The following is a 26,675-nucleotide window of genomic DNA, read 5'->3' as shown; positions in this document are numbered from 1 at the left end:
CGAAACACCTGAAGTGGTATGTAGGACAGGATCTTTTTTCCCCCACTGCAGTATAATGTAGTGCTTGCTTCGCACATTTTACCAGCGGACTATATTTTCAGAAAGCTCAATAAGGAAATGTGGGGTTGGCTAGGTTAGTAAAATTAGTTGAGTAAGCATAATATTCTATACATATGAATCATCAAAATAATGTGAAAATACTAACTACTGCATTATAGTGTATGTATGTCAGCCATTTTGTGTAATTCCTTAGGCTTATTTGTTTGTTTGTTTGTTTGTTTGGTACTGAGTAACTTGATAAGAACACCATCTGTACTCTTCCAGGTCAGGATGAATTCAGATCAGGAGAGGTTCATTGTTGTCCCTTTTGGGCTTCTGTACAGTGAAGTCTCCGCCTCCAGTCTGGTAAGGTTCTCCCCCAGTGTCTCTCACTCTTAACAGAGCTGCCTGCATAATGTATGATAAAGCTGTGAACTAATTAAAAATGTACATCTTATGTTGTGCTAAATGCATTTAAATGAGTGATTTTAAATGAGTGATTGTCATTTTGCCTGCCTAACTACTGGTATTTTAATATATCTGGCTTTGGGATTCTGAATGCATTAGGTTTATCAACATCCAACCGTACTTGAGACATTAAGGTTGTTCAAGTTCCTTCTCTGTCTAGTGTACAGTCGTGGTCAAAAGTTTTGAGAATGACACAAATATACATTTTCACAAAGTCTGCTGCCTCAGTTTTTATGATGGTAATTTGCATATACTCCAGAATGTTATGAAGAGTGATCAGATGAATTGCAATTAATTGCAAAGTCCCTCTTTGCCATGAAAAATGAACTTAATCCCAAAAAAACATTTCCACTGCATTTCAGCCCTGCCACAAAAGGACCAGTTGACATCATGTCAGTGATTCCCTTGTTAACACAGGTGAGAGTGTTGACGAGGACAAGGCTGGAGATCACTCTGTCATGCTGATTGAGTTAGAATAACAGACTGGAAGCTTTAAAAGGAGGGTGGTGCTTGAAATCATTGTTCTTCCTCTGGTTACCTGCAAGGAAATACGTGCCATCATCATTGCTTTGCATAAAAAGGGCTTCACAGGCAAGGATATTGCTGCTAGTAAGATTGCACCTAAATCAACCATTTATCGGATCATCAAGAACTTAAAGGAGAGAGGTTCAATTGTTGTGAAGAAGGCTTCAGGGCGCCCAAGAAAGTTCAGCAAGCGCCAGGACCGTTTCCTAAAGTTGATTCAGCTGCGGGATCGGGGCACCACCAGTGCAGAGCTTGCTCAGGAATGGCAGCAGGCAAGTGTGAGTGCATCTGCACGCACAGTGAGGCGAAGACTTTTGGAGGATGGCCTGGTGTCAAGAAGGGCATCGAGGAAGCCACTTCTCTCCAGGAAAAACTTCAGGGACAGACTGATATTCTGCAAAAGGTACAGGGATTGGACTGCTGAGGACTGGGGTAAAGTCATTTTCTCTGATGAATCCCCTTTCCGATTGTTTGGGTTATCCGGAAAAAAGCTTGTCCGGAGAAGACAAGGTGAGCGCTACCATCAGTCCTGTGTCATGCCAACAGTAAAGCATCCTGAGACCATTCATGTGTGGGGTTGCTTCTCAGCCAAGGGAGTGGGCTCACTCACAATTTTACCTAAGAACACATCCATTAATAAAGAATGGTACCAACACATCCTCCGAGAGCAACTTCTCCCAACCATCCAAGAACAGTTTGGTGATGAACAATGCCTTTTCCAGCATGATGGAGCACCTTGCCATAAGGCAAAAGTGATAACTAAGTGGTTCGGGGAACAAAACATCGACATTTTGGGTCCATGGCCAGGAAACTCCCCAGACCTTAATCCCATTGAGAACTTGTGGTCAATCCTCAAGAGGCGGGTGGACAAACAAAAACCCACAAATTCTGCCAAACTCCAAGCATTGATTATGCAAGAATGGGCTGCCATCAGTCAGGATGTGGCCCAGAAGATAATTGACAGCATGCCAGGGCGGATTGCAGAGGTCTTGAAAAAGAAGGGTCAACACTGCAAATATTGACTCTTTGCATAAACTTAATGTAATTGTCAATAAAAGCCTTTGACACTTATGGAATGCTTGTAATTATACTTCAGTATACCATAGTAACATCTGACAAAAATATCTAAAAACACTGAAGCAGCAAACTTTGTAAAGACCAATACTTGTGTCATTCTCAAAACTTTTGACCACGACTGTACTGTAATCTGGAGATGTAACACTTGTCTTGTTATATGCTGACTCATAGATCCTTCAAGGCCGAAGCTGCCGTCAATTCCCTCTGCCTGTATCATATTTTTACATTGTTAATTTCACTGACAGGCCTGAGTCCCAGATCTGTTTGTGCTGTCTTGCCAACTCCTATGTCATTTTTACATTTACATTTACATTTTACATTTACATTTTAGTCATTTAGCAGACGCTCTTATCCAGAGCGACTTACAGGAGCAATTAGGGTTAAGTGCCTTGCTTAAGGGCACATCGACAGATTTTTCACCTAGTCGGCTCGGGGATTAGAACCAGCGACCTTTCGGTTACTGGCACAACGCTCTTACCCACTAAGCTACCTGCCGCAGCCAAACCTGCAAACTCAAGTTTGGCTAGAGTTTGCAAGACAGAACAAATAGATCTGGGACATAGGCTAGCATGGTAAGATAAGTCACAGGGCATTGACTCACTGTTTAACTGTATGATCCCAGATGTATCACTTTTTTTTTTTTTTTCTTGTTAACTTTTAGATAGTTAATTTCACTGTAGTCTTTCAGTCATAAGGCATTGACTCACCGCTGCCTGTCTGGTCCTATCCCATAGAGCTATGTTATAATGTATCCTTTCTATTTAATTCTGTGTCCCATCCTAGGTGAAGATTAATATACAAGGGGAGATCGTGGACCGGGGGAGCACCAATTTAGGGGTCAACCTGGCTGGCTTCACTCTCCACTCAGCAATCTACGCAGCCCGGCCAGACGTCAAGTGCATTGTACACGTCCACACACCGGCCGGAGCTGCAGTAAGAAATAAGCCACCCCACCCCACCAACCACACACACCTGACCCATTCCTAACTTCCTTTCTCTGCCTGGTTGCTACAGATCTATAGAACTTTAACATTTTTATGCTCTTGTAAACTTTGTAATATTAGGCGCATTCATTTTAGCTCACCCAGGGCACCATTCCATTGGTGAAAATTCTGCCCATCAAGGGCACCAAGCGAGCTAGAACGAATGTGAAAAATCGTGAAATACTGCTGCTACCAAAATAAACATTCTAGTCAGCTGTTGTGGTGTAGTTCTACAGCGCCCCATATCTGTAGTGGTAGATAATTACATCTGTCTGTGTGTTGTGTTTCAGGTGTCGGCCTTGAAATGATGCCTGCTGCCCATCTCCAGAGGCCCTGTCCCTATTGGTGGATAACTTGTGTTCTGTGTGTTGTATTTCAGGTGTCGGCCATGAAGTGTGGCCTGTTGCCCATCTCTCCAGAGGCCATGACCCTGGGGGAAGTGGCCTACCATGACTACCACGGCATCCTCGTAGATGAGGAGGAGAGCGTCCTTATACAGAAGAACCTGGGGCCAACCAGCAAGGTAACAGAAGAAGGGTTCAAAATGATGGGGCCAGGCTAGGGAGGGTTTGGGAATAAATTGGGACTGGCTGCAAGTGTGCGTGCGCACATGGCTTAATCTGTGTCTGGGGAAACTGGCCCTAAGTGTCTATATGTGTGAGAGAGTATCTTTTTGTGTGTGGGTACACTGAGTTGTTTTGATGTTATTTGTCCTCTAGGTTCTGATCCTTAGAAACCATGGTCTGGTGTCTGTTGGGGAGACTGTGGAGGAAGCCTTCTACTATATCCACAACCTGGTCACTGCATGTGAGGTCCAGGTAGGACACTTTCCTGACAGTTTTCAGGCCAAATGTTGATTTCAGTGAGAATCTGCTCCAGGGCCGCTGCTCTGCGGCTGATCTTATGCTGCACCCAGCCTTCAATCAATGATACATCGTATTGTATACTGTTACTCTCAGACAAGATGCCAACTCTCTGAGCATTTGCCAAGTATAATACAATCGAAACACAACATATACCCAACACAATACTTCATTCTGCATGTGACATGATCGTGTCTGTGACTGAATGACTTTGTGTGGGACTATGTGTTTGTGTGTGTTTCCAGGTGCGCACCCTAGCCAATGCTGGAGGGCCTGATAACCTGGTGATGCTGGACCCTGCTAAGTACAAATCCCGGCCGCGGTGCTCTGAGCATGTCGAGGGCTCCACACACCCAAAGTGGCTGGTCGGGGAGCAGGAGTTTGAGGCTTACATGAGGATGCTGGATAACCTGGTAGGAATTCGCCTATTAGTCTTGAGAGTAATGTTACCTTTTCCTAGACTGGCCCCAGATATGTTTGTGTTGTTTTGCCAACTCCTATGGTCATGGTCATTGTCATTGCCAAATGTTGTTTGACCATAGGAGTTGGTAAGACAGTACAAACAGATATGAGACTACCAGGATAACCTTTCCTGCCAAGCTGGAAAAATTACATTTCATTACAGTTGACAGATTTTCATGTAAAATTATATTAGTAATACTGTAGGTTACTATCAATAATATTTGATATGCCTTGCTTTAACTCCTTTCTTGATACACCCTCTAACTGACCCTGTCTCTCTCTTTCTCTAGGGTTACAGGACAGGCTACCCCTACAGGTGCCCTGCCCTGCGAGACAAAGCAAAAAAGTTCAGCAGCGACGTAGAGATCGCTCCCTCTGCCACGGGCTATTCCTATGCCGAGGACAGTGACTCGGGCGCTCGCTCCCCTCTCAAGCACAGCTTTCAGAGGCAGCAGCGTGACAAGACCCGCTGGCTCAACTCGGGCCGGCCGGACGATGCCAACGAGGAAGGGCCTGACGGTGGCAGCCCCAAGTCGAAGACTAAGGTGTGGACGAACATTACACATGATCACGTCAAACCCTTGCTGCAGTCTCTCTCGTCCGGTGTCTGCGTGCCAAGCTGTATTACCAACTGCTTGGTCTGTGTCTACCTTATTGTTCATAGTTAGTCGTACAGTTCAGCTAGTTGTTGACAGGGCAGCTGGTTGGCACTCTAAGGTTGGGGTGAAATGGATCCTGTGATCTATTTAGATCGTGTGCTTCTCCAGATAACTCCAGACATCTCCAGTGTTTGGATGTATCTAACCACTCTCTCTGTCCAGTAGTTAACTAATTCCCATTGTGGTAGTTTTGCTCTATTTTCCTCTCTAGCCAGTCCAAAGACCAGACTTTAATAACTGATTAAGACAGATTTTATATATTCTGATTCCCCCTTTTCATTCCCTTGAAAATGCACTTCTTTGTTCCTAAATCTTACTCTGTCTAAAGAAGTTGTTTTCCCTATGAACCACTCTGTTAAGCAGGTGGTCCCTCCCTCTCTTCCTCCTCTTAGTCCCACTCCTCCCCTTTCCATCCCTTGTTCCCTCAGGCTTTAGGGTGCCAGCCCAGCAGCCCAGCGCATGCGGTGTTGCATGAGTAGTCAGATGCATTGCGGGAGAAGGAGCGACAGGGGTGTGGCATGAGCCCAGAGTGGGCGTGGCTCGATGATGTTGCTTACGAACCACTACTGCTGCTTTACAGATTTGTTCTCGTTCCTTTCTGTCTGGTGTTGTGTGTCTGATCTGTAGCTTTTCTAACTGTGCACCCAGGGAAGTTAGTGCAGTGTTAAACTGAAGCATAATGTAGGATGCATTTTACTAAAGCAAACCTCACACCTTTCTAAGGTGAGGTGTGTTGCACACAGTTTTGTACCACAGTTAATGATATGAGAGTATGACAATGTATTACTAATTACTAGCTAATCTAATAGAACAATACACTAAATTATAGATAGACAATGTCCCCCTTTGTAGACGCACTTCAAAGCTAGCATGCCTCTTTTATTTTGAGCATTGTTTGACCTTTGAAACCGAGGAAGTTACCTCTATCTCTTGCAGCTGGTCCTTCGGCCAGACAGCTAATTACATCACAGTTAAAGCCATAGACAGTGAATAAGGCGCAAGACCGCCCTGCTTTTGGTATGGCATTGGAATCGGAATCTCATGAGTCATAGCCTGCTTTTTTATGACTCAGACCCGAACCGCCTCCCAAATGCCCAGAGCTGATATGAAACTTCATTTGTGTTCCCATGCATGAGCAAATATGTTTAATTAAAAAAAAAAGAAGAAAAATACATTTAACCCATTTTAACTTTTGAACCGATTATCTCCTCTGGGAAAGTAGGAGAAAGTGTTGTTGTGAAACTCTGTACATAATCAGTGAGTATATCATGTTTACATGTCCATCCCATGTTTCCTAACTACATCCCAGATGCCCTTTGCCTCTTCCTCATCTAGTTTTTGGTTTGGCACCTAACAGCTTTAACAACCCAGCTGAAACATCTCTTAAACAGAAAAGAACCCATAGCTCATGCTACTCCAAGGCAAATTGCATAATAACATGCTTTCCAGAAAGTGCATTAAAAAAGGTGGAAAAATAAAAAATATTAGCATGAAGGGTAAAAGTACTGTAGATTCAGCGGCTGCTCATTTAATCATATCTGTGTTTAAAAAAAATAAAGCTCAATCATTTTCTGAGCATTCCCATTGTTTCAGTTTAAACAGCTCTGTCAAGAACTTCCAGAACAGTCCAGTTCATTACCTTCCAAAAAATGACAGCTCCAGAGATTCTTTCTACTGCTGTCGTACAAGAACGGTATTCAGTAGTAGATCAAAATACCATTGCATAGAGACCATGACAGCCCCTTTTAACTAAACATAAACTAAGGACATTTTAACTTGTATAAAATTCAATTCTTGGGGGTAACACTAAGTTGGAGTTTTTTCCCCAATTAGTTATTCTGTCAGTCAGTAAATGGTGGACGAGTGTCTCGTCTGTCGGTGTGTGTTTTTCTCTTTATCCCTGTTGTTCTGTTACTGTACTGTATGTTAGCCTGGGAAATGACTTGGTAATGCCCACTCTCACGCCTCACCCCATTGCCACTAGCTCGCTGGTCCACATACAGTACATAGCTTCTACTGTACTGTAAGCCAGCGTCATCATCGCCTCACCCCCTCCCGTTTTCACCCCCTCCCCGGTCTCTCATCATCTTGTGATGTCTTCAGTTGCTCTTTTTTGTGTTTTATAGTTGTTTACTCCGTTTTTTAAGTCTACCAGTAACAGCCAGAGTATGAATGATGATGATGATGATGATAATTGTGCATCTTTTTGGAGGAAACATTGTACTATTTTGGTATTGTATGTTCAATAACAGATGCCTGTTAGGGGGTTAGATAATGACATAGAATACCAGTAACTTAATACAGTGTGTACTGTCTAGAACTATGAAATACAGAGCCATCCTGCCAAAATATGCATCATCACTGCTTCTACGTGTATTTTATATTTTTTATAATTCCGTTAGTCATACCTTCTCAATTTTTTCAGTTTGAAAAGCATGACCTATTATTATAATTATTGTCCTGTAAAGCCTGCGTAGTCTGTATATTTAAATATTTTGCACCTGTTTTTTCATGTTATTTTGGCGGCGTCATTTTAGGCAGTTTATTTTAATTGTTGCTATGGTGATTACAGTGGATGAATGAGGAAGGGATGCGACAGGCTGCAGTGGCCAATCAGTTTGTCCCGCTCAACACAAACCCCAAAGAGGTGCTGGAGATGAGGAACAAGGTAGGATATCATTTTAACATGGACTCTCTGTCGATTATTTCAACATGGGTTGGTTTGGGTCCCAACTCTTTGCCCTACTCCTGTAGTGTGCACTTGTACACTGTTCATCATGGATTTAAAAGCATTAGGTTTTTTTCAACAACAACAAAAATGAATCCATGAGTGGTAGTGCACACTTCGGAAGAAGGTTAGAAAATCGGGATTTCTGTCTTTGTGTTATTCAATGCATGTCTGTGGCTCCGTATCCAACCCCTCTTTCTGTCTGCTACCACCCTCTAGATCCGAGAGCAGAACCTTAAGGACATCAAGACTGCAGGGCCTGAGTCCCAGGTGCTGTGTGCTGGAAGCATGGTGGACCGCTCCTTTGTCCAGGTGAGTCCATCCTGTGCCCTGCCCCACACCACAGCCAGCCAAACCCTGGAAAAATAGCAATATGTGTGCTGCCCCATATGCTTACCCTCGAGACCTAATTTCAAATTCTTAAGCTTGGCTTGATTGAGCCAATATAATAGTTGCAAAACTGCAAACCCTGCACTCTAAGCAGACTAAAGCAAAGGCTAAAAGTATTTGAATGATTTCTAATAGTATTTGAACCCAGGTCTGACTTGATCGCCCCCACTGACATTTAAGTTAACTTGGTTATTCTTTGACCACAGAGAAGTTCAGTCTGGCAGGTAAGTAACATGAAGGTCAGAGGTAAACTCATGCTGTGTCACAGGCCGGGTTGTGTCCATCTCCTTTGGTTGATTTTAGATTTTCATCCTTTTGATGACTAACCCCAACATGCTGTTAGCCTTCAGCACTGTTAGCCTTCAGCACTGTTAGCCTTCAGCACTGTTAGCCTTCAGCACTGTTCGCTACAGGTCTGTTGGATTGCTTTCATATGACTTCAGAGTTGAGTTTGCATGTTGTTGGTTTGCCCTCCTCCTGAGTTCCTTTCCATTATTTGACCTCTGGTGGATCCCATTCATAATTAGTTATTAAGGTTTTGCTAGTTTAATTTGAATGAGTTTTGGGAGGACTGCTGAGGCCATTGTTGAAGTGTTTGTCTGCTAACCAATATAATGTGCATTATGCGATCAGATTTGACTAATGAAGGTCTTTAGAAGGACTGATTTGAGAAAGAGCAGTTGGTTTTCTCTGAACCTTTCTTCACTGTTAGTTATAACGTTTTGGTTTTGCGTGATTTGATGGCGTTAAATCTAGAGGTAAATGTCTTATGGTTTTGTGTCTCCGTAGTTTGACTTGCACACACTCCTGTGGTGTGTTGCAATGCATGATCCAGAGCCATTTTTATTATCATGATCACGCTTGAGACTGCCCCATTCGCCTCCCTTAAACAAACGCTGCGTGGGTGTGACTATGCGTACTGTATGAATGTGTGTGTGTTCTCGGACTGAGTTCTGCCCCCCTCACTCAGTTTACTATTGCAGGACGCCCCTCTGTCTGACTGTACGGACACTATTGCCAGCCTCGATCTGTCAGAGGCCAATAGTCCTGCTAAGTCTTTTAGAAAGGTACTTCCTGACCTTCCATGACATCTCACATTACCTCTCACCTCTCTTCTGTGTGATATCTGGGGCAGGTTCAGTAGGCAACCATTGTGGAACATTGCAGATAGAAATAGAGTTGATGTGATTCCTTCAAGTCACATGTCAGAAAAGGCCAGTTTGTTCAACATTATATATTTCTATCTCAATGTTCCACAATGTTGTGCCCTGTTGAACGTGACCCTGTTCTTCATCGCCCCATATTTCGGACTCCAAGGTGAGGTATAAACATTTAAGACAACTTGAATAGGCCCTATTGTCCAGACTGCTTTGAAATGCTCCATACTAGTAGTGACGTCAAACTTTCAGGCACCGGGGTTAAATTGTGTTGTAGAGCATTTTTTTACTCTCTAAATGGTTAAATGAGTGAGAAATAGATGTCATTGTTGCAATAGTTTGTGAGTGGGCAACATATATCCTGTTAAATTGACATGTTTAATTATTTTGCCATATTAAATGCTTTTCTCTTTCCTGTTTTGGCGACCCCCAAATAAAAATGCATCACTCCAAAATGTAGCTGACTGTCTTCTGCAGGTTGTTCTCTAAACAGTGATGTAAAAAATATCTCCAGTTTCCATGTGTTTTTTTGTGTGTTAATTTCCACAGCGGGTACAACATGATAGTCCCCCCTAATTTATATTAGTGATTTATTGCCAAAACAGGGTTTTTGGTGCGTGTGCAGTTTATATGGTGCTCATATACAAGTACATAATAATAATAATAATAATAATAATATGCCATTTAGCAGACGCTTTTATCCAAAGCGACTTAGTCATGTGTGCATACATTTTTACGCATGGGTGGTCCCGGGGATTGAACCCACTACCCTGGCGTTACAAGCGCCATGCTCTACCAATTGAGCTACAGAGGACCACGATATGATTACTATTGTTGCATATGTACAGTACCAGTCAAAAGTTTGGACACCCCTATCATTCAAGGGTTTTTCTTTATTTGTACTATTTTCTACATTGTAGAATAATAGTGAAGACATCAAAACTATTAAATAGCACATATGAAATCATGTAGTAACCAAAAAAGTGTTAAACAAATCATAATGTATTTTAGATTCTTCTAAGTAGCCACCCTTTGCCTTGATGACAACTTTGCACACTCTTGGCATTCTCTCAACCAACTTCAAGAGGAATGCTTTTCCAACATTCTTGAAGGAGCTCCCACATATGCTGAGCACTTGTTGGCTGCTTTTCCTTCACGCGGTCCAACTCATCCCAAACCATCTCAATTGGTTGAGGTCGGGAGATTGTGGAGGCCAGGTCATCTGATGCAGCACTTAATCACTCTCCTTCTTGGTCAAATAACCTGAAGGTGTGTTTTGGGTCATTGTCCTGTTGAAAAACAAATTATCGTCCCACTAAGCGCAAACCAGATGGGGTGGCGTATTGCTGCAGAATGCTGTGGTAGCCATGCTGGTTAAGTGTGCCTTGAATTCTAAACAGATCACAGACACTGTCACCAGCAAAGCACCCCCACACCATAACACCTCCTCCTCCATGCTTCACGGTGGGAACCACACATGCAGAGATCATCCGTTCACCTACTCTGCGCCTCACAAAGACACGGCGGTTGGAACCAAAAATCTCAAATTTGGACTCGTCAGACCAAAGGACAGATTTCCACCGGTCTAATATCCATTGCTCGTGTTTCTTGGCCCAAGCAAGTCTCTTCTTATTATTGGTGTCCTTTAGTAGTGGTTTCTTCGCAGCAATTCGACCATGAAGGCCTGATTTCACGCAGTCTCCTCTGTATAGTTGATGTTGAGATGTGTCTGTTACTTGAACTCTGTGAAGCATTTATTTGGGCTGCAATTTCTGAGGCTGTTAACTCCAATGAACTTATCCTCTGCAGCAGAGGTAACTCTGGGTCTTCCTTTCCTGTGACGGTCTTCATGAGAGCCAGTTTCATCATAGCGCCTTATGGTTTTTGCGACTTTCAAAGTTCTTGAAATGTTCCAGATTAACTGACCTTCATGTCTTAAAGTAATGATGGACTGTCATTTCTTTTTGCTTATTTGAGCTGTTCTTGCCATAATATGGACTTGGTCTTTTACCAAATAGGGCTATTTTCTCTATACCACCCCTACCTTGTCACAACACAACTGATTGGCTCAAACGCATTAAGAAGGAAAGGAATTCCACAAATTAACTTTTAACAAGGCACACCTGTTAATTGAAATGCATTCCAGATGACTACCTCATGAAGCTGGTTGAGAGAATGCCAAGAGTGTGCAAAGCTGTCATCAAGACAAACAGTGGCTACTTTGAAGAATCTCAAATATAAAATATATTTTGATTTGTTTAACACTTTTTTGGTTACTACATGATTCCATATGTGTTATTTAATAGTTTTGATGTCTTCACTATTATTCTACAATGTAGAAAATAGTAACAATAAAGAAAACCCTTGAATGAGTAGGTGTTTCCAAACTTTTGACTGGTACTGTATGTGTCGATAATACATTTAATGTTTAGGTTTTCAATATATCATGAACTGTTTCTGCATATTGGCAGGGCCGGCTCCAGACATACGCGGTCGCTTAGGGCCCCCGGCTGCTAGGAACTCAGTCGGGGTCTCAACTTACTGTTGAGAGTTAGAGTAGTAGAATACACAAGGTGCAAGTTCGAAATTTGTCAGTCATTGACAGTCACTCAATTAGCAGTGTCAGCTAACAATTTTTAGATTAGTAAATTAGTCTAGCCATTTATCTAAACTTGTTGGGCACGTGCCCAGGGGACCTGACATCCAGGGGGCACCCATTGATTTTGTTAGTCACTCTCACTCAGATCATTAACATGGCATAAGTCATGACAAAATGTGTAGAATTGCAGGAAATTAGCTTTAAAACTGCAAAAGTGTCTCTGCCCCATGGCATAATTAGTAGAATTGAATGACATTTATTATAAAATTGCAAAAATGTCTCTCCGCCCCACGGTAGAATGCGTAGAACTGCAGGAAATGTACTTTAAAATGTATATTTGTCTGTCCGCTGTCAAGAGGGGGGCCACAAAAGAAAAGAGGGAAGCAGAGACAGCATCATTTTCAATTTAAGTTTTAGGAATACAAATTTGAACTTTCAACATTAATTTCCAATGGTATTGTACTTAACCAGTCCAAAAACATGCTGCAATTGATTTATTTTGATGATATACCAGAAATCCCCAAAATAGGTTTGACCTGCCTAATACTAGTATTAACATATTTAGAAATTCTCAGTGTTGGCATTGATTTAAAAAATTGTCTAACAATATACATTTTGTGACGCACAACAGGCCTGTTTTTAGCAACAATGTGTCCTGTGTCCCTTCCTGTCTATATCACTAGGGAGAGCTGGTGACAGCGTCTAAGGCCATCATAGAGAAGGAGTACCAGCCCAGAGTCATCATCAACCAGAAAGGCCCCAACCCCTTCAACAAGCAGTTCGACCAGGAGCTGGAGGAATACCGCAAGGAGGTGGAACTCAAACAGAAAGGACCCGATGGTAAGACCTGTCAACTGTCTCCTAGATCACCTCTTGGGTTACGTTTGACCAACTCTGAGAAACTGCACTGTTTGTTCACCATTAAACCCTCTTTTCTCCATTATCTTCTAGTAGCAGTAGCAGTAGTAGTAGTAGCAGTAGTAGTAGTAGCAGTAGCAGTAGCTTTATTGTTCCAGATGGGAAATTGGTTTGCAGTATACAGTTTTAAGAAAGAAATGACAACCGCACAAAGATACAGAATCACAATATATGTGAGGTATGAGGTAGTTCTTCACAAAGCTCCTGGAGCCAACGACCCGTCACAGAGATCCAAATTGTTGTGTTGCATCATTCATCCAGTACAGGGTGAAGAGTCCTCCACAGCCAGCACACAGCTCCCTTCACCTGGGCCTGGGGAGGGAGGCCTGTCCCCCTCTACCTCCCCACAGAAGCCTGCACTGAAACCAAAGCCCCTCTGTGTCCCAGAGAAGTGTCTAGAGGTCTCTGAGTCCCACCCCACAGCCTCCACGGCCACCCCTACCACCACCTCCTCTCTCCCCAGCCGAGACACCCTGACCGAGTCGGGGGAAGGTCAGGAGAGCCCTGGGACGTCTGCAGGGTCGGGGCCCAGGGGCTACGGGGGAGATTCCCACCCAGAGTCTCCTCACAAGGAGTTTCACTGTGCCGTGCTGAAGGCCCTCAGCACCACCAACACAGAGCTGGCAACCCTCACCCTCCCTGAGGCTCCAGGTACTGACTGACTGCCCTCACCCTCCCTGAGGCTCCAGGTACTGACTGACTGCAGAGTGATTCTGTCCTGCCCTCCTGCTCTCCGTCCTGCATTCTTACATTTGACTGGAGTCCCTTTTCTGTCTCTCCGGGGTTGATCCTGCTCCCGTCCTACTCACTACTTAGCCCTCTCCAATCCTCAAACCTTGTCTGTCCTCTGCCTATGCCACCCTCCTCATGGTTAAGGTTACAAAATATCCAGGTGTTCCAGAAATCCCGGTTGGAGGATTCCAGGAATCAGCAGGGAGGAAATCCTTGAAATGTGAAACATCCCACCAGGATTTCTGGAAAACCTGGGAATTTGGGTAAAGTTTCCAGAATTTTGCAACCCTCCCCCTACCATCTGATCTTACTCATCTCTGTTTAACCAATGGAATCCTATTGCTCATTGTTGCTCTCCGAGGAAGCCTTCCCCAAATGAACATGAATGATCTCTCTCGTCAATAATCAGTCCTGGGCAAGAGACTCTTCCTCATCCTCCTGCTCCTCCTCCTAACATGGACCTGTTTTCCTTTTGGGGTGTGTAAAAGTTTACTACTAATCATCTGATTGGCATCTCCAAGGGAAGAGGTTCCTTATCTGGGGTGAAGGTGGACTTACATGGGTCTTGTTACCATTGTGGGCTATATTACTTATGCAGTGTCGTGTGCAATATCCTCTAATAATAATCAATACCTGTGTTCTTCTCTTCTGTGTGCTATTGTTATATACTGTATGTGGTTGTGTAAGAGTAGTATGTATTACACAACTTTCTCTGGGTTGATGATGTGTTGTTTTGTATGAACCCTGTAACTGGCAATCCTCAATCAAAATCAATGAATGCATTGCTCTAATCTGACCAGTTGACAACCTTCGTCTTTTCGTTTGTGAAATGGACTTTAAATAAAGTTTGATTTGATTTCCTCCCCAGACGCGTTACCGGAGCCTAAGGAAGAGGTAAAGGGTCAGAGTCAGACCTGCACGCCCCCCAGCACCCCTGTCAGAGCAGAGGAAGGTTAGTTGGCCTAGTGGCTTCTCCTGGGCTACTACTGGGTGTGAGGCACCATGGTTAAGGGTCAAAAACAAGGAATGCTGGGGTCCCTGGCTGTTTGTCTTTGATGTGGTCTTTAACATAATAACTGTAGTTGCTTTTGAATGTGATGTTTAATGTGTAATAACAGGCCAAGAGGTTTGAGGCTAATTGAGGTGAATTGGTTTATATGGGAAACAAACAAACCATAAGATCAGAAGGGTATACTACAAAGTAGGATCAATGAGTTAGCCAGCTATCTTGGCTAAATGTTCTGAAATAACATTTTATTTTTTAGAAAGATGCACTTAGAATGGGCATGGTCTCATTGAAACAACAACAAAAACACATATCTATGTTTAGCTTTCTTAATGAACCAGAAAATCTATTGTTATTTCTGGTTGTTCATCTAACTCGGGCTCCCGAGTGGCGCAGCGGTCTAAGGCACTGCATCTCAGTGCTTGAGGCGTCACTACAGACCCCCTGGTTCGATTCCAGGCTGTATCACAACCGGCCGTGATTGGGAGTCCCATAGGGCGGCGCACAATTGGCCCAGCGTCGTCCGGGTTTGGCCGGTGTAGGCCGTCATTGTAAATAAGAATTTATTCTTAACTGACTTGCCTAGTTAAATAAAGGTAAAATAAAAAATAAAAGAAATACCCCTCATGTAATGGAAAGTTCAGTGTAATTCAGGATTGACATTTTCGTCCAAAGAATATCCTTTAGATTATGATTCCTCAAGATCAACAGAGCGCTACAAATGGGTAATATACCAAAGATAGCCAAAACTTTTAGAGAGCTTGGCGTTTATTTTTATTTTTATATATATTTAAAAGAATTACCCCTTTTTCGTGATATCCAATTGGTAGTTACAGTCTTGTCCCATTGCTGCAACTCCCGTACGGACTCGGGAGAGGTGAAGGTCGAGAGCCATGCGTCCTCCAAAACACGACCACGCCAAGCCACACCGCTTCTTGACATACTGCTCGCTTAACCCGGAAGCCAGCCACACCAATAATATGCCATTTAGCAGACGCTTTTATCCAAAGCGACTTACAGTCATGTGTGCATAAATTTTTACGTATGGGTGGTCCCGGGGATCGAACCCACTACCCTGGCGTTACAAGCGCCATGCTCTACCAATTGAGCTAAAGAGGACCACCCATACGGAGGAAACACCGTACAGCTGGCGACTGGCCCGCCACAAGGAGTCGCTAGAGCGCGATGGGACAAGGATATCCCGGCCGGCCAAACCCTCCCCTAACCCGGATGACGCTGGGCCAATTGTGCACCGCCTCATGGGTCTCCTGGTCGCGGCCGGCTGCGACACAGCCCGGGATCGAACCAGGGTCTGTAGTGACGCCTCTAGCACTGTGATGCAGTGCCCCTGTGCCACTTGGGAGGCCTCGGGTGAATTTTTCTTAAATGAGAGTAACATTGAAGTGCATTATGATCATTTAAGAAAGTACTTAGTTTAATTTTATTTCTCCCTCTTGGTCTTTATTACTTTTGGATTACATCTTTTAAAGACAGCAGGAGAATGTCCAATACAGTATAATGACACTACTGGTTGTAAAACCATAAAGTACAGTATTTCTCAGACACTTCTTGCCATGGCTTATACAGTAATAAAGAATTAATGCATCAAGATCTATGGAGGCCTGAGAGGGACATAGTTATCCTTCCTCTGATATTCTGAAGTAAATACTGTGCTTCTTCCAGCATCTCCCAGTATAAACCATGACAAGCTGTGTTCTGTAGGTAGTAAAGTATAGAAGGGAAGGAGAATGTGATTGTCTACAAGACCAATCACTGGTGTAATCTAATCAAAGATGGTCTTATAACACTTGTCTTACGTTACGTTAAATATCTTCCAATCCCCATTCTCTTCTCCATTCTCCTTCTTTTGGAGTCTTGCTAAGAATGGCTTTTTGCCATTCTTTTTTATTTAATTTATCCTGGTGTTTTTCCTATATTCATTTGTATTTTTCTTTTATAATTTTAACACTGTGGTGGCTGTGATTGACTTGCATCTATAGACGTTTGTTTCTACCTGTGCTTCTTCTTCTTTGTGGCTGCGTTACTATCAGGAGATGGAAATGCTAAAGAGTACCTGTTGCCATAGTAAGTACGTACTGTTCCAACCACCAACTCACCTCCGCCCCCATGGCTTGTGTTCAAACTATTAACCCCTCCGTTCCTTGCATGGCTTCACTCTTCTGACTCTTCCTCCTCTTTCTTGTTCTCTCTCTCTCTCTGGCCCGCTGGGGTTGAGTATCTATTCCTCCTCACTTTGGTCCTTGAATTCCTGTTCTTTCCCTCTTATTTCCTTTTGTTGCCAGGTGCTATTTCAGAGGTCCTCCCTGTCTGAAATGACAGTATCTTTTAAATTATGAGATTGATGTTAACACCACTTCCTATACAGTCTATGGTCCAAGCCAACGACAGTGGAGAGATCTGAGATAGACCCAGCAACAAATCTCTTTTTAGGTAATCTCTTCCTTCCCAGAGTTGACCTATTGTGAAGACCTTTGAGTCTTACATGGGAACATCTTATTTTAAAACAAATGAAATCATAAGTTCCTGCATTAGAATTCCCATGAATACAATACATGAAACAGTGCATTCGGAAAGTATTCAGACACCTTCACTTTTTCCACATTTTGTTACGTTACAGCCTTATTCTAAAATTGATTAAATCGTTTTTTCCCCTCATTAATCTACACACAATACCCCATAATGACAAAGCAAAAACAGGTTTTTAGAAATGTTAGCAAATGTATTAAATATAAAACTGAAATATCACATTTACATAAGTATTCAGAACCTTTACTCAGTACTTTGTTGAAGCACCTTTGGCAGCGATTACAGCTTAGAGTCTTCTTGGGTATGACGCTACAAGCCTGGCACACCTGTATTTGGGGAGCATGTTGTCTGATTGTCTAATTAGATCTTACCCTGCTCTCCCCCCTCTGCTCCCCCCCCCTCACAGAGTCCCAGCCGGAGCACACCTATAAGGATGAGAGTGACCAGCCTACACTGAGACAGACCCTCCCTGACCTGACCCCAGATGACAAACCCTCCGACACCCCAGCCCCCACCCTCCCCGCCGAAGACCCCGCTCCCGCCGCCACCGAACAGCCCGCCACTGAGGGGGAGGAGCTTGCTGATGCTTCCGCCGCCTGTGACCATGACGGTGAACAGGACGGCGATGAATCCCCCAGCAAATCACCTTCCAAGAAGAAGAAGAAGTTCCGCACTCCCTCCTTCCTCAAGAAAAACAAAAAGAAGACTGAAGAAAAGGAACATAAAGCAAAGGAACCCTAGATGAGACACCCGCCTGCCCACCCATCTCACGCTTTGTAACCCTTCGCTTCCCCTAGAGCGAGCCACAACCCACATCATTTGATTTTTATGCTTTTTATCATTTGTTTGTTTGGCATTATAACTTTGTGGGCTCCTCCTAGTGTGTGCCAATTTTATATAAAAAGGGTCAAAATCACTTATGAAGTTTTAATAAGTCTCTTTCAGTGGTGAATGACTGTGTGCATTCAGTCTGGTTCAGTGCAGCTGTGTGGCTTGTTATGCATTATGTCTATGTAGGCCCACTACTTGAAGTGAGCAGTGGATTTTTTTTTCTCCTTTTATTTGTTTAAAAAATAATAGTTACTGAAACCCGATTAACCACTAGAATGTTTTGGGATTGTATCAGTGTCTTTTTTTTAAAACAGGGAATGCAAAAAAAAAAAGCTTTTCTCTGTCATTTAGCTGGTGGTAACCGATTCAAAATGTATAACTACAAACAAACTGCACGGTGCTAATTGGGTCCAAGTTAGGTTTTTCCTGGCCTATGGCCCGTGAGAACTCAAATCATGTCAAGAATAGCATAACTCTTAATCTGAATTTGACATTCTATGTCACTCACGTACCTCCTCTATCAACCAGAGTTTGGTGGCACCTGGTGAGAGGGAGGACTGCTGGTATTGCTCCTGTCTGTGTACAGGTAGAGCCTATGTGGCTGTATCGCTATGTGGCATGAAGGAATGTGTAGGGAGGAAGTTTTGTTTCATAATCCTGTATCATTGGCTGGCTTTGGTTCTTCCCTCCTAACCTAATCACTCCAATCACAAGAAGGACACAAACAAACGGGACATAAGAGGACAAAAGACAGCTACAGTACAAGACAGAGAATACAAATTGATTTTGTATAGTTAATGATATAGCTATAGTCAATTTATTTTGTTATTCAAAAACTTGCTGTGAGAGCACTGAACTGATGCACCCCAACCTCAATATACCACGGCCTGGACTGCTCTGTTTTTTTAACCATTGCTTTTAGAGGAAACAGTAGGTCAGCCTGGATCCAAACTGAAAGTCAAACAGAACAATTCAGTCTGGATTCAGGCTACTGATATGTATATACGGAATGTTGGAATACAGTTGTTTTGAAGCCACATCGCACAATTTTAACACTGCATGCATGATCTGTCACCACACTGCAATGGACTACTCTGTGAATCCCATCTGAAATGAAATAACTGTCTCAAGAAAACATATCGATTTCTAGTTGCACTCAAGACGCTATGGAGTTAATGTAATCGATCTAGTTGTTGGTGCGCTCTTACAGCCTGGTCCCAGATCTATTTGTGCTGTCACACCAAACAATGACAATAGGAATTGGCGAAACGGCACAGATCTGGGACAAGGCTAGCGATCTTACACCTTCGCTTTTAAAAAGGTTGTCAGGCAGACGGGCATTGATACCGGACCAATGTCATAAATGAATCCCACTTGCCTGTGAATCTTGGTTTTAGACGACTATGAAAACCTAGCCTGGTCCCAGATCTGTTTGTGCTGTCTTACCAATGGTATAAAGGACCATATGAGTTGGCAAGATGGCACAAACAGATCTACGACCAGGCTACTATAAACCTGGTATATTACATGATTGATGCAAGCTGAGGACATTAGCCTGTTCCCTGAACCTGAAGGACCGCATGGCATTAAACTAAAGCTTTGAACTTGTATTGTTTGTTGTCGGTCTCTACATTATGACTGTAACTCCCGTTTACTTTGCTATTATTGTGCTAATAACAACACTAAGTCCTTAGTCATTTCTTCATCTGAAGTCACTTAGAATTGTTTTAAACTTGCAGCTTAGCTGATTTTGTATTCTTTGAACTATTCCCCTATTACACAAATGTCATTATACCATTTATAGACTACCATCTCTTTTTTCATGGTACTGTTTATTTTTGTTCAACCATTAATAAAAATCCTTCCTTCAAAACCATGATCTGAATTAATGCGCGAATCAATCAATTCCAAATTATCATCGCATTTTTGCTAAGACTAGTAAAACTTGAGATGACATTTAATCAGCAGAACAATACTTATTGGATTACTCAACGATATTAGTACTACACTGAACAAAAATATGAAAGCAACATGTTAAGTGTTGGTCCCATGTTTCAAGAGCTGCAATAAAAGATCCCAGAAATCTTCCATTTGCACAAAAATGCTTATTTCTACATTTCTCTCAAATGTTGTACATACCTGTTAGTGAGCATTTCTCCTTTGCCAAAATAATCCATCCAACTGACAGGTGTGTCATAACAAGAAGCTGATTAAACAGCATGATCATTACACAGGTGCACCTTGTGCTGGGGACAAAAGGCCACTAAAATGTGCAGTTTTGTCACAACACAATGCCACAGATGTCTCAAGTTTTGAGGGAGTATGCAATTGGCATGCTGACTGCAGGAATATCGACCAGAGCTGTTGCCAGATAATTTAATGTTAATTTCTCTACCACAAGCCGCCTCCAACGTCATTTTAGAGAATTTGGCAGTACATCCATACGGCCTCACAACCACAGACAACGTGTATGGCGTTGTATGGGCTAGCGGTTTGCTGATGTCAACGTTCTGAACAGTGTGCCCCATGGTGGGGTTATGGTATGGGCAGGCATAAGCTACGGAAAACGAACACAATTGCATTTTGTCGATGGCAATTTGAATGCACAGAGACACCGTGACGAGATCCTGAGGCCAATTGTTGTGACATTCAGCCGCCGCCATCACCTCATGTTTCAGTATGATAATGCACGGCACCATGTCGCAAGGATCTCTACACAATTCCTGGCAGCTAAAAGTGTCTAGTTCTTCCATGGCCTGCATACTCACCAGACATGTCACCCATTGAGCATGTTTGGGATGCTCTGGATCAACGTGTACGACAGCGTGTTCCAGTTCCCGCCAATATCCAGCAACTTCGCACAGCCATTGAAGAGGAGTGGGACAACATTCCACAGGCCACAATCAACAGCCTGACCAACTCTATGCGAAGGAGATGCTGCATGAGGCAAATGGTGGTCACACCAGATACTGACTGGTTTTCTGATCCATGCCCCTACCTTTCATTTAAGGTATCTATGATAAACAGATGCATCTCTGTATTCCCAGTCATGTTCAGTATAGATATACAGTGCCTTCAGAAATTATTCAGACCCCTTGACTTTTTCTACATTTTGTTACGTTACAGCCTTATTCTAAAATAAATTAAATTAAAAATCAGTAATCTACACACAATACCCCATAATGACAAAGCGAAAACAGGTTTCCCTGCCGCTGAAAAAAATCCCCACAGCATGATGCTGCCACCACCATGCATCACTGTAGGATTGGTGCCAGGTTTCCTCAAGACGTGACGCTTGGCATTCAGGCCAAAGAGTTCAATCTTGGTTTCATCAGACCAGAGAATCTTGTTTCTCATGGTCTGAGAGTCCTCCAAGCGGGCTGTCATATGCCTTTTACTGAGGAGTGGCTGCCGTCTGGCCACTCTACCATAAAGGCCTGATTGGTGGAGTGCTGCAGAGATGGTTGTCCTTCTGGAAGGTTCTCCCATCTCCACAGAGGAACTCTGGAGCTCTGTCAAGAGTGACCATCGGGTTCTTGGTCACCTCCCTGAACAAGGCCCTTCTCCCCCGATTGCTCAGTTTGGCCGGGCGGCCAGCTCTAGGAAGGGTTTTGGTGGTTCCAAACTTTTTCCATTTAAGAATGATGGAGGCCACTGTGTTCTTGGGGACATTCCATGCTGCAGAAATGTTTTGGTACCCTTCCCCAGATCTGTGCCTCGACACAATCCTGTCTCTGAGCTCTACGGACAATTCCTTCGACCTCATGGCTTGGTTTTTGCTCTGACATGCACTGTCAACTATGTGACCTTATATAGACAGGTGTGTGCCTTTCCAAATAATGTCCAATCAATTGAATTTACCACAGGTGGACTCCAATCAAGTTGTAGAAACATCTCAATGGAAACAGGATGCACCTGAGCTCAATTTTGAGTCTCATAGCAAAGGGTCTGAATACTTATGTAAATATGGTCTAAAGACCTGTTTTCGCTTTGTCATTACGGGGTATTGTGTGTAGATTGCTGAGGATTTTTTATTTATTCAATCGATTTTAGAATAAGGCTGTGTTGTGTCTTTTCATAGTGTTGTGGGAACAAGGTTAAATCAATTAGATAGGTGACTCTTGGTGCTGCAGAGTCTGAATACCAAGGATTCCAGTATGTCGAGGGAGCTTACTGGGGTTTATCTTAGAATGATTGATAGATATAATATACTGACTTGGGGTACAAGGTAATAACATTAAAGAAGGGAGTGCCCACTGATGGTTAACAGATGTTGTTGAAGAAACGTGTAACATGAAGTATATAAACTGAGAGATTTCCTTTGTTCAGGAGGTCGGATCACAAGAGGCAAAGCGTGTGCCATTTGTTAAACGAACCCCGGTACCGTATCAGTTAAATACTTTGTATTAACTCTCCATATAATTGTTTAGGTATATTATTGCATCCTGATTTACTTGATACCAAAGGAACTCATCATAACAGGCTGTAACCTAACAAAAAATTGAATAAGTCAAGGGGTCAAAATACTTTCCGAAGGCACTGTATGCAGTGGCGATTTTAGCATGTAAATCTTGGTGTGGCAAACTCCCCCCAATTTTTTTTTAATGCATGCCAGCAATGCTACAACACAACACTAAACAATACATTAATTGCACTATAACGGTGACAAACAGTGCCCATAAACTGTTAGGGCCTACATAAAGCTGTCCCAACAGCAGTCCCAACACCTTACCACTGCTACACCTGGCTATCAGCGGAGCCATGTCTGGCAGCGAAACAGTTCATTCAGCCTCATTTACTGCCTTTAAAAAAAACATAGCTGATATGGCTGACTTGTTTAAACAAATGTGGTTTCCACTGACAATTGAGATGTACAAACGATGGCATAAGGGGACGACGAGCGGTTAGGAGGCAGTCCGTAACTTCGATTAAGACATTAATGAGCGAGCTAGGACGGACATAGTCAATATAACTATTTGTTCAGCACTTTTGAAATGTACAGCAACAGAATTCAGAACATGGGCTATTCTTACAGTATTCTCCCTGTACACCAAGTCAGAACCGTAGGATAGATAAAGGGGGCATATCAGCAGACAATGAAAGCTCTTACAATATTAAATGATGATATTTCTCTAAAACAGGCTATAGGCTACATGTGCACCACCAAGTCAGAACAGTAGGCTAAGGTATGAGGGGGAAAGGGACCAAATGATTAGGGTGAGGCACATGGGCTACTAACAGCTTACTACACAACATACTTATTACTTTCTTAGCTACAGTAGACATATCTCCCTGGCATATTACATCATTTATGCAGCAGCAAACAAGACATTTGCTGTGTTCACCTGAACAGGAAGATACCGCTGCGGTCCTTCGTGGGCAATTTTTGTCATCAAGGTCTGGCATTCTCCTGATTTATGGTGCTTTCAAGACAACTGGGAACTTGGAAAAAGCAAGGTCGAATCATGACGTCCGTGATCTTCAGGTCGGAGCTCTAGAAAGAGACCCTAGTTCCCGACCTGGAATTCTGAGTTGCATGACCGTTCAAAACGTATTTTCCTAGACGGAGCTCGTTTTTTTCCTAGTTCCCAGTTGTCTTGAACTCACTGAAGTCTGAGATTTCCCAGTTCCGAGTTTCCAGTTGTTTTCAATGCGGCAGAAGTCATGCTGGATTGACAGCATGGCCAATGTTGAATGTTATCCTTTTAAGCTTGGAAAAGAGACCCTTAAACCCAAACTTGAACCACACACCCACTAAACTAAATAGCAGGCCATTGATTGCTTTGCAATGCTTGTAGTTAGCCACTGATTCCTTCCAACCCACTCATTGTTGAATTTACGATTTCCAACTTGTTGTGTAATGTTTATGTCCAATGGCCGATGAGCACTGATACATTTTATCTATAGTTTCTCTATAAGAAAGGGCGGCAGGTAGCTTAGTGGTTAAGAGCGTTGTGCCAGTAACCGAAAGGTCGCTGGTTCTAATCCCCGAGCCGACTAGGTGAAAAATCTGTCGATGTGCCCTTGAGCAAGGCACTTAACCCTAATTGCTCTGGATAAGAGCGTCTGCTAAATGACTAAAATGTTCATAATTTATCTTCATATGACAAGGATTGAAAAGGATTTGCCAGTAGATTGTCGACTTGATTCATGATGATGACTGCTAGTTTTCTAACTAAGACTTTGAAAGTATAATGTTGACATGATCCGTCTAATCAACGCTACGGTAGAAATAACATGATTTGGCGTCATTTTACCTATGGCCAATGACTTTGAGCCTTCTTGGATGGGCTCTTCTAATGTAACTCTATGGCAGCACTGAAGCGGCTTGAATTTTCTAGCTCTCCCTGTAGATTTTGCGGTCATGTACACTACCGGTCAAAAGTATTAGAACACCTACTCATTCAAAGGTTTTTCTTTATTTTTACTGTTTTCTACATTGTCACAACACAACTGATTGGCTCAAATGCATTAAGAAGGAAAGAAATTCCACAAATTAAGTTTTAAGAAGGCACACCTGTTAATTGAAATGCATTCCAGATGACTGAAGCTGGTTGAGAGAATGCCAAGAGTGTGCAAAGCTGTCATCATGGCAAAGGGTGGCTGTTTGAAGAATCTCAAATATAACATATATTTTGATTTGTTTAACACGTTTTTGTTTACTACATGATTCCATGTGTTATTGTATAGTTTTGATGTCTTCACTATTATTCTACAATGCAGAAAATAGTAAAAATAAAGAAAAACCCTTGAATGAGTAGGTGTTCTAAAACTTTTGACCGGTAGTGTAGTGTCCCCATGAGTGACAGAACACTGAGACAATCACGTCGCAACTAGAGAACATTACCAACCGCTACACTCCGTATTTTCCACTGGCTTCCCCACCACCAAAGAAAGCACTGAGCTAGGCTGAATCACCTGCATTTTGGAGCTGCCTTACTCAAGAAAGCAAAGAAGAGACCATGTTTGTATGTGTCTTTATTAACTCAAATATTTGTTTATCTGTTGTTGTTGTTGTTTTTTTACATTGCTTGCAAACTGATATGTGACACGTATTAAAGCCAAAATAACATGCAAAACAGACACAGGTGGGGCTCTGACGGGTGGCCACTGGCTATATGTCTTTGCCAGAACCTATTTCAAATCTCATCCTTTTTTAGTTTTCCTGTAAGTGCATTGCTGAGGTTTTACCAGAGGGCGGCGCTGCAGAATATTACTTGCATGTCAACTGACGAAAAGTAGCCTCATGTGATGAACTTTGACCTCGTGCTGGCACGCTTTATGTCTGCAGTGGAACAACGTGGATATTGCAAAATAGATGATTTAACGTTATATTTTAACTTCAAAAGACCTGAACGCTTTAACAATATTGCTTCCAACACTATATCAAATCTATAAGGTAACGTTATGCCATTACAGTTTATGATGTTTGCCTTGAGAACGTGTCCAATGTTTGCTAGCTAGGCGACGTTATCTAACGTTAGCTAGCTAGCCAGTTATCACACAAGCTATGCAATACTTTCTTTACATGGTTGTTATATTAGCGAGGAGGTTGTCATCCATATTTTACATTCACCTAGCTACGTATTTTGTCTAGATGGGGAAACCGCCAAAAAAGAAGAACCTTGCTGATAAGGTTCGCAAGACCAAAACTTCCACCGAGATAAAAAACAACCCGTTCGAGGTGAAAATCAACCGGAAGAAGTTTGACATTCTCGGGCGAAAGAGCAAGCACGACGTCGGTCTGCCAGGAGTATCCAGATCTAAAGCCATCAACAAGGTAAGTGGTTGTAATGAAGTAGTGTGTGTACATTGGGTTCTTTGAAGATAACAGATGCTGAGATGCATACACAGTATCTAGCCTGGTTTCAGATTTGTGCTGACTTACCAACTTCTATGGTCGTTGTCCATATAAGTTGACCATAGTTAACAAACCAGCACAAACAGATCTGGGACCAGGCTAGATGGATCCTAAAGACGCCCGCAGACTAGGTTCGGTTTGCTCCTAGCAGAACTCGGCTAGGCGAAGCGAGCGTCTTGCCAGCAATGTTTGCCGCAATTTTTTTTGATTGAAAATGTTCAGAGGTGGGACCAAGGTCCGAGTCTCAAGTCGATCCCAAGTAGAACGTCTCGAGTCCAATTCGTGCATTCTAATGCCGCTTTCAAAACGACTGGGAACTTGGAAAAATACGAGGTAAAATCATGACGACAGTGATCTTCAGGTCAGAAAGTCGGAGCTCTAGAAAGTGGACCGAGTTCCCCAGTTAGAATTCCGAGGTGGGTGACCAATCAGTTTTTACCTGTCCAAGCTCGTTTTTTCCCGGAGTTCCCAGTAGTTTTTAATGCAGCATTAGAGCAAGTACTGTCACAAGTTTTCAATTGACTCACGTCAGGTTTAAAAAAAAAAAAATCTACATGCAATGACTTCTTCAACTACAAATCAAGACCGTGGGACTATAAGGTTCTATCTGACAAGCCCTTAACCAACAATGCAGTTTAAAGAAAAATACGTGTTAAGTAAAAAATAGTTAAGTAAAAAATAAAAATTACAAATTATTAAAGAGCAACAGAAAAATACAGGTACAGAGTAAATGTGCGTGGGCACAGGTTAGTTGAGGTAATATGTACATGTAGGTATAGTAAAAGTGACTATGCATAAATAATAAACAGAGTAGCAGCAGGGTAAAAGAG

The 26,675-nt window shown here is 42.7% G+C and overlaps 2 protein-coding genes across 8 annotated transcripts in view; both read left to right on the top strand.

Moving 5' to 3' along the window:
• Positions 1 to 19,863, top strand: part of LOC311128023 (alpha-adducin-like) — a 57,247-nt gene extending 37,384 nt beyond the window's left edge. For 3 of the 7 annotated variants that reach the window (XM_084159953.1, XM_084159952.1, XM_084159954.1), the window contains 12 exons: positions 325 to 405; positions 2,893 to 3,042; positions 3,472 to 3,615; positions 3,812 to 3,910; positions 4,201 to 4,368; positions 4,708 to 4,962; positions 7,649 to 7,744; positions 8,024 to 8,116; positions 12,634 to 12,790; positions 13,130 to 13,519; positions 14,469 to 14,552; positions 17,560 to 19,863. In XM_084159953.1, coding sequence (XP_084016079.1) covers positions 325 to 405; positions 2,893 to 3,042; positions 3,472 to 3,615; positions 3,812 to 3,910; positions 4,201 to 4,368; positions 4,708 to 4,962; positions 7,649 to 7,744; positions 8,024 to 8,116; positions 12,634 to 12,790; positions 13,130 to 13,519; positions 14,469 to 14,552; positions 17,560 to 17,894 — 2,052 coding nt within the window. In that variant the 3' untranslated portion in view covers positions 17,895 to 19,863. Of the gene's footprint in view, positions 1 to 324; positions 406 to 2,892; positions 3,043 to 3,471; positions 3,616 to 3,811; positions 3,911 to 4,200; positions 4,369 to 4,707; positions 5,056 to 7,648; positions 7,745 to 8,023; positions 8,117 to 12,633; positions 12,791 to 13,129; positions 13,520 to 14,468; positions 14,553 to 16,657; positions 16,762 to 17,559 lie in introns of those variants that run through there. The other 4 variants (XM_084159957.1, XM_084159958.1, XM_084159956.1 and 1 more) reach the window with 3 other exon arrangements.
• A 5,369-nt stretch (positions 19,864 to 25,232) lies between these two features.
• The window catches only part of nop14 (NOP14 nucleolar protein homolog (yeast)), a 44,043-nt gene continuing 42,600 nt past the window's right edge, over positions 25,233 to 26,675 (top strand). Inside the window, exons 1-2 of the mRNA XM_084159963.1 lie at positions 25,233 to 25,383; positions 25,582 to 25,764. Coding sequence (XP_084016089.1) covers positions 25,582 to 25,764 — 183 coding nt within the window. The 5' untranslated portion in view covers positions 25,233 to 25,383. The remainder of the gene's footprint in view (positions 25,384 to 25,581; positions 25,765 to 26,675) is intronic.

Source organism: Coregonus lavaretus, assembly GCF_964263955.1.
Source record: "Coregonus lavaretus genome assembly, chromosome: 4".
Taxonomy (NCBI): Eukaryota; Metazoa; Chordata; class Actinopteri; order Salmoniformes; family Salmonidae; genus Coregonus; species Coregonus lavaretus.
The sequence above is the reverse complement of the archived record's forward strand: the minus strand, read 5'-3'. Positions and strand labels throughout refer to the sequence as shown.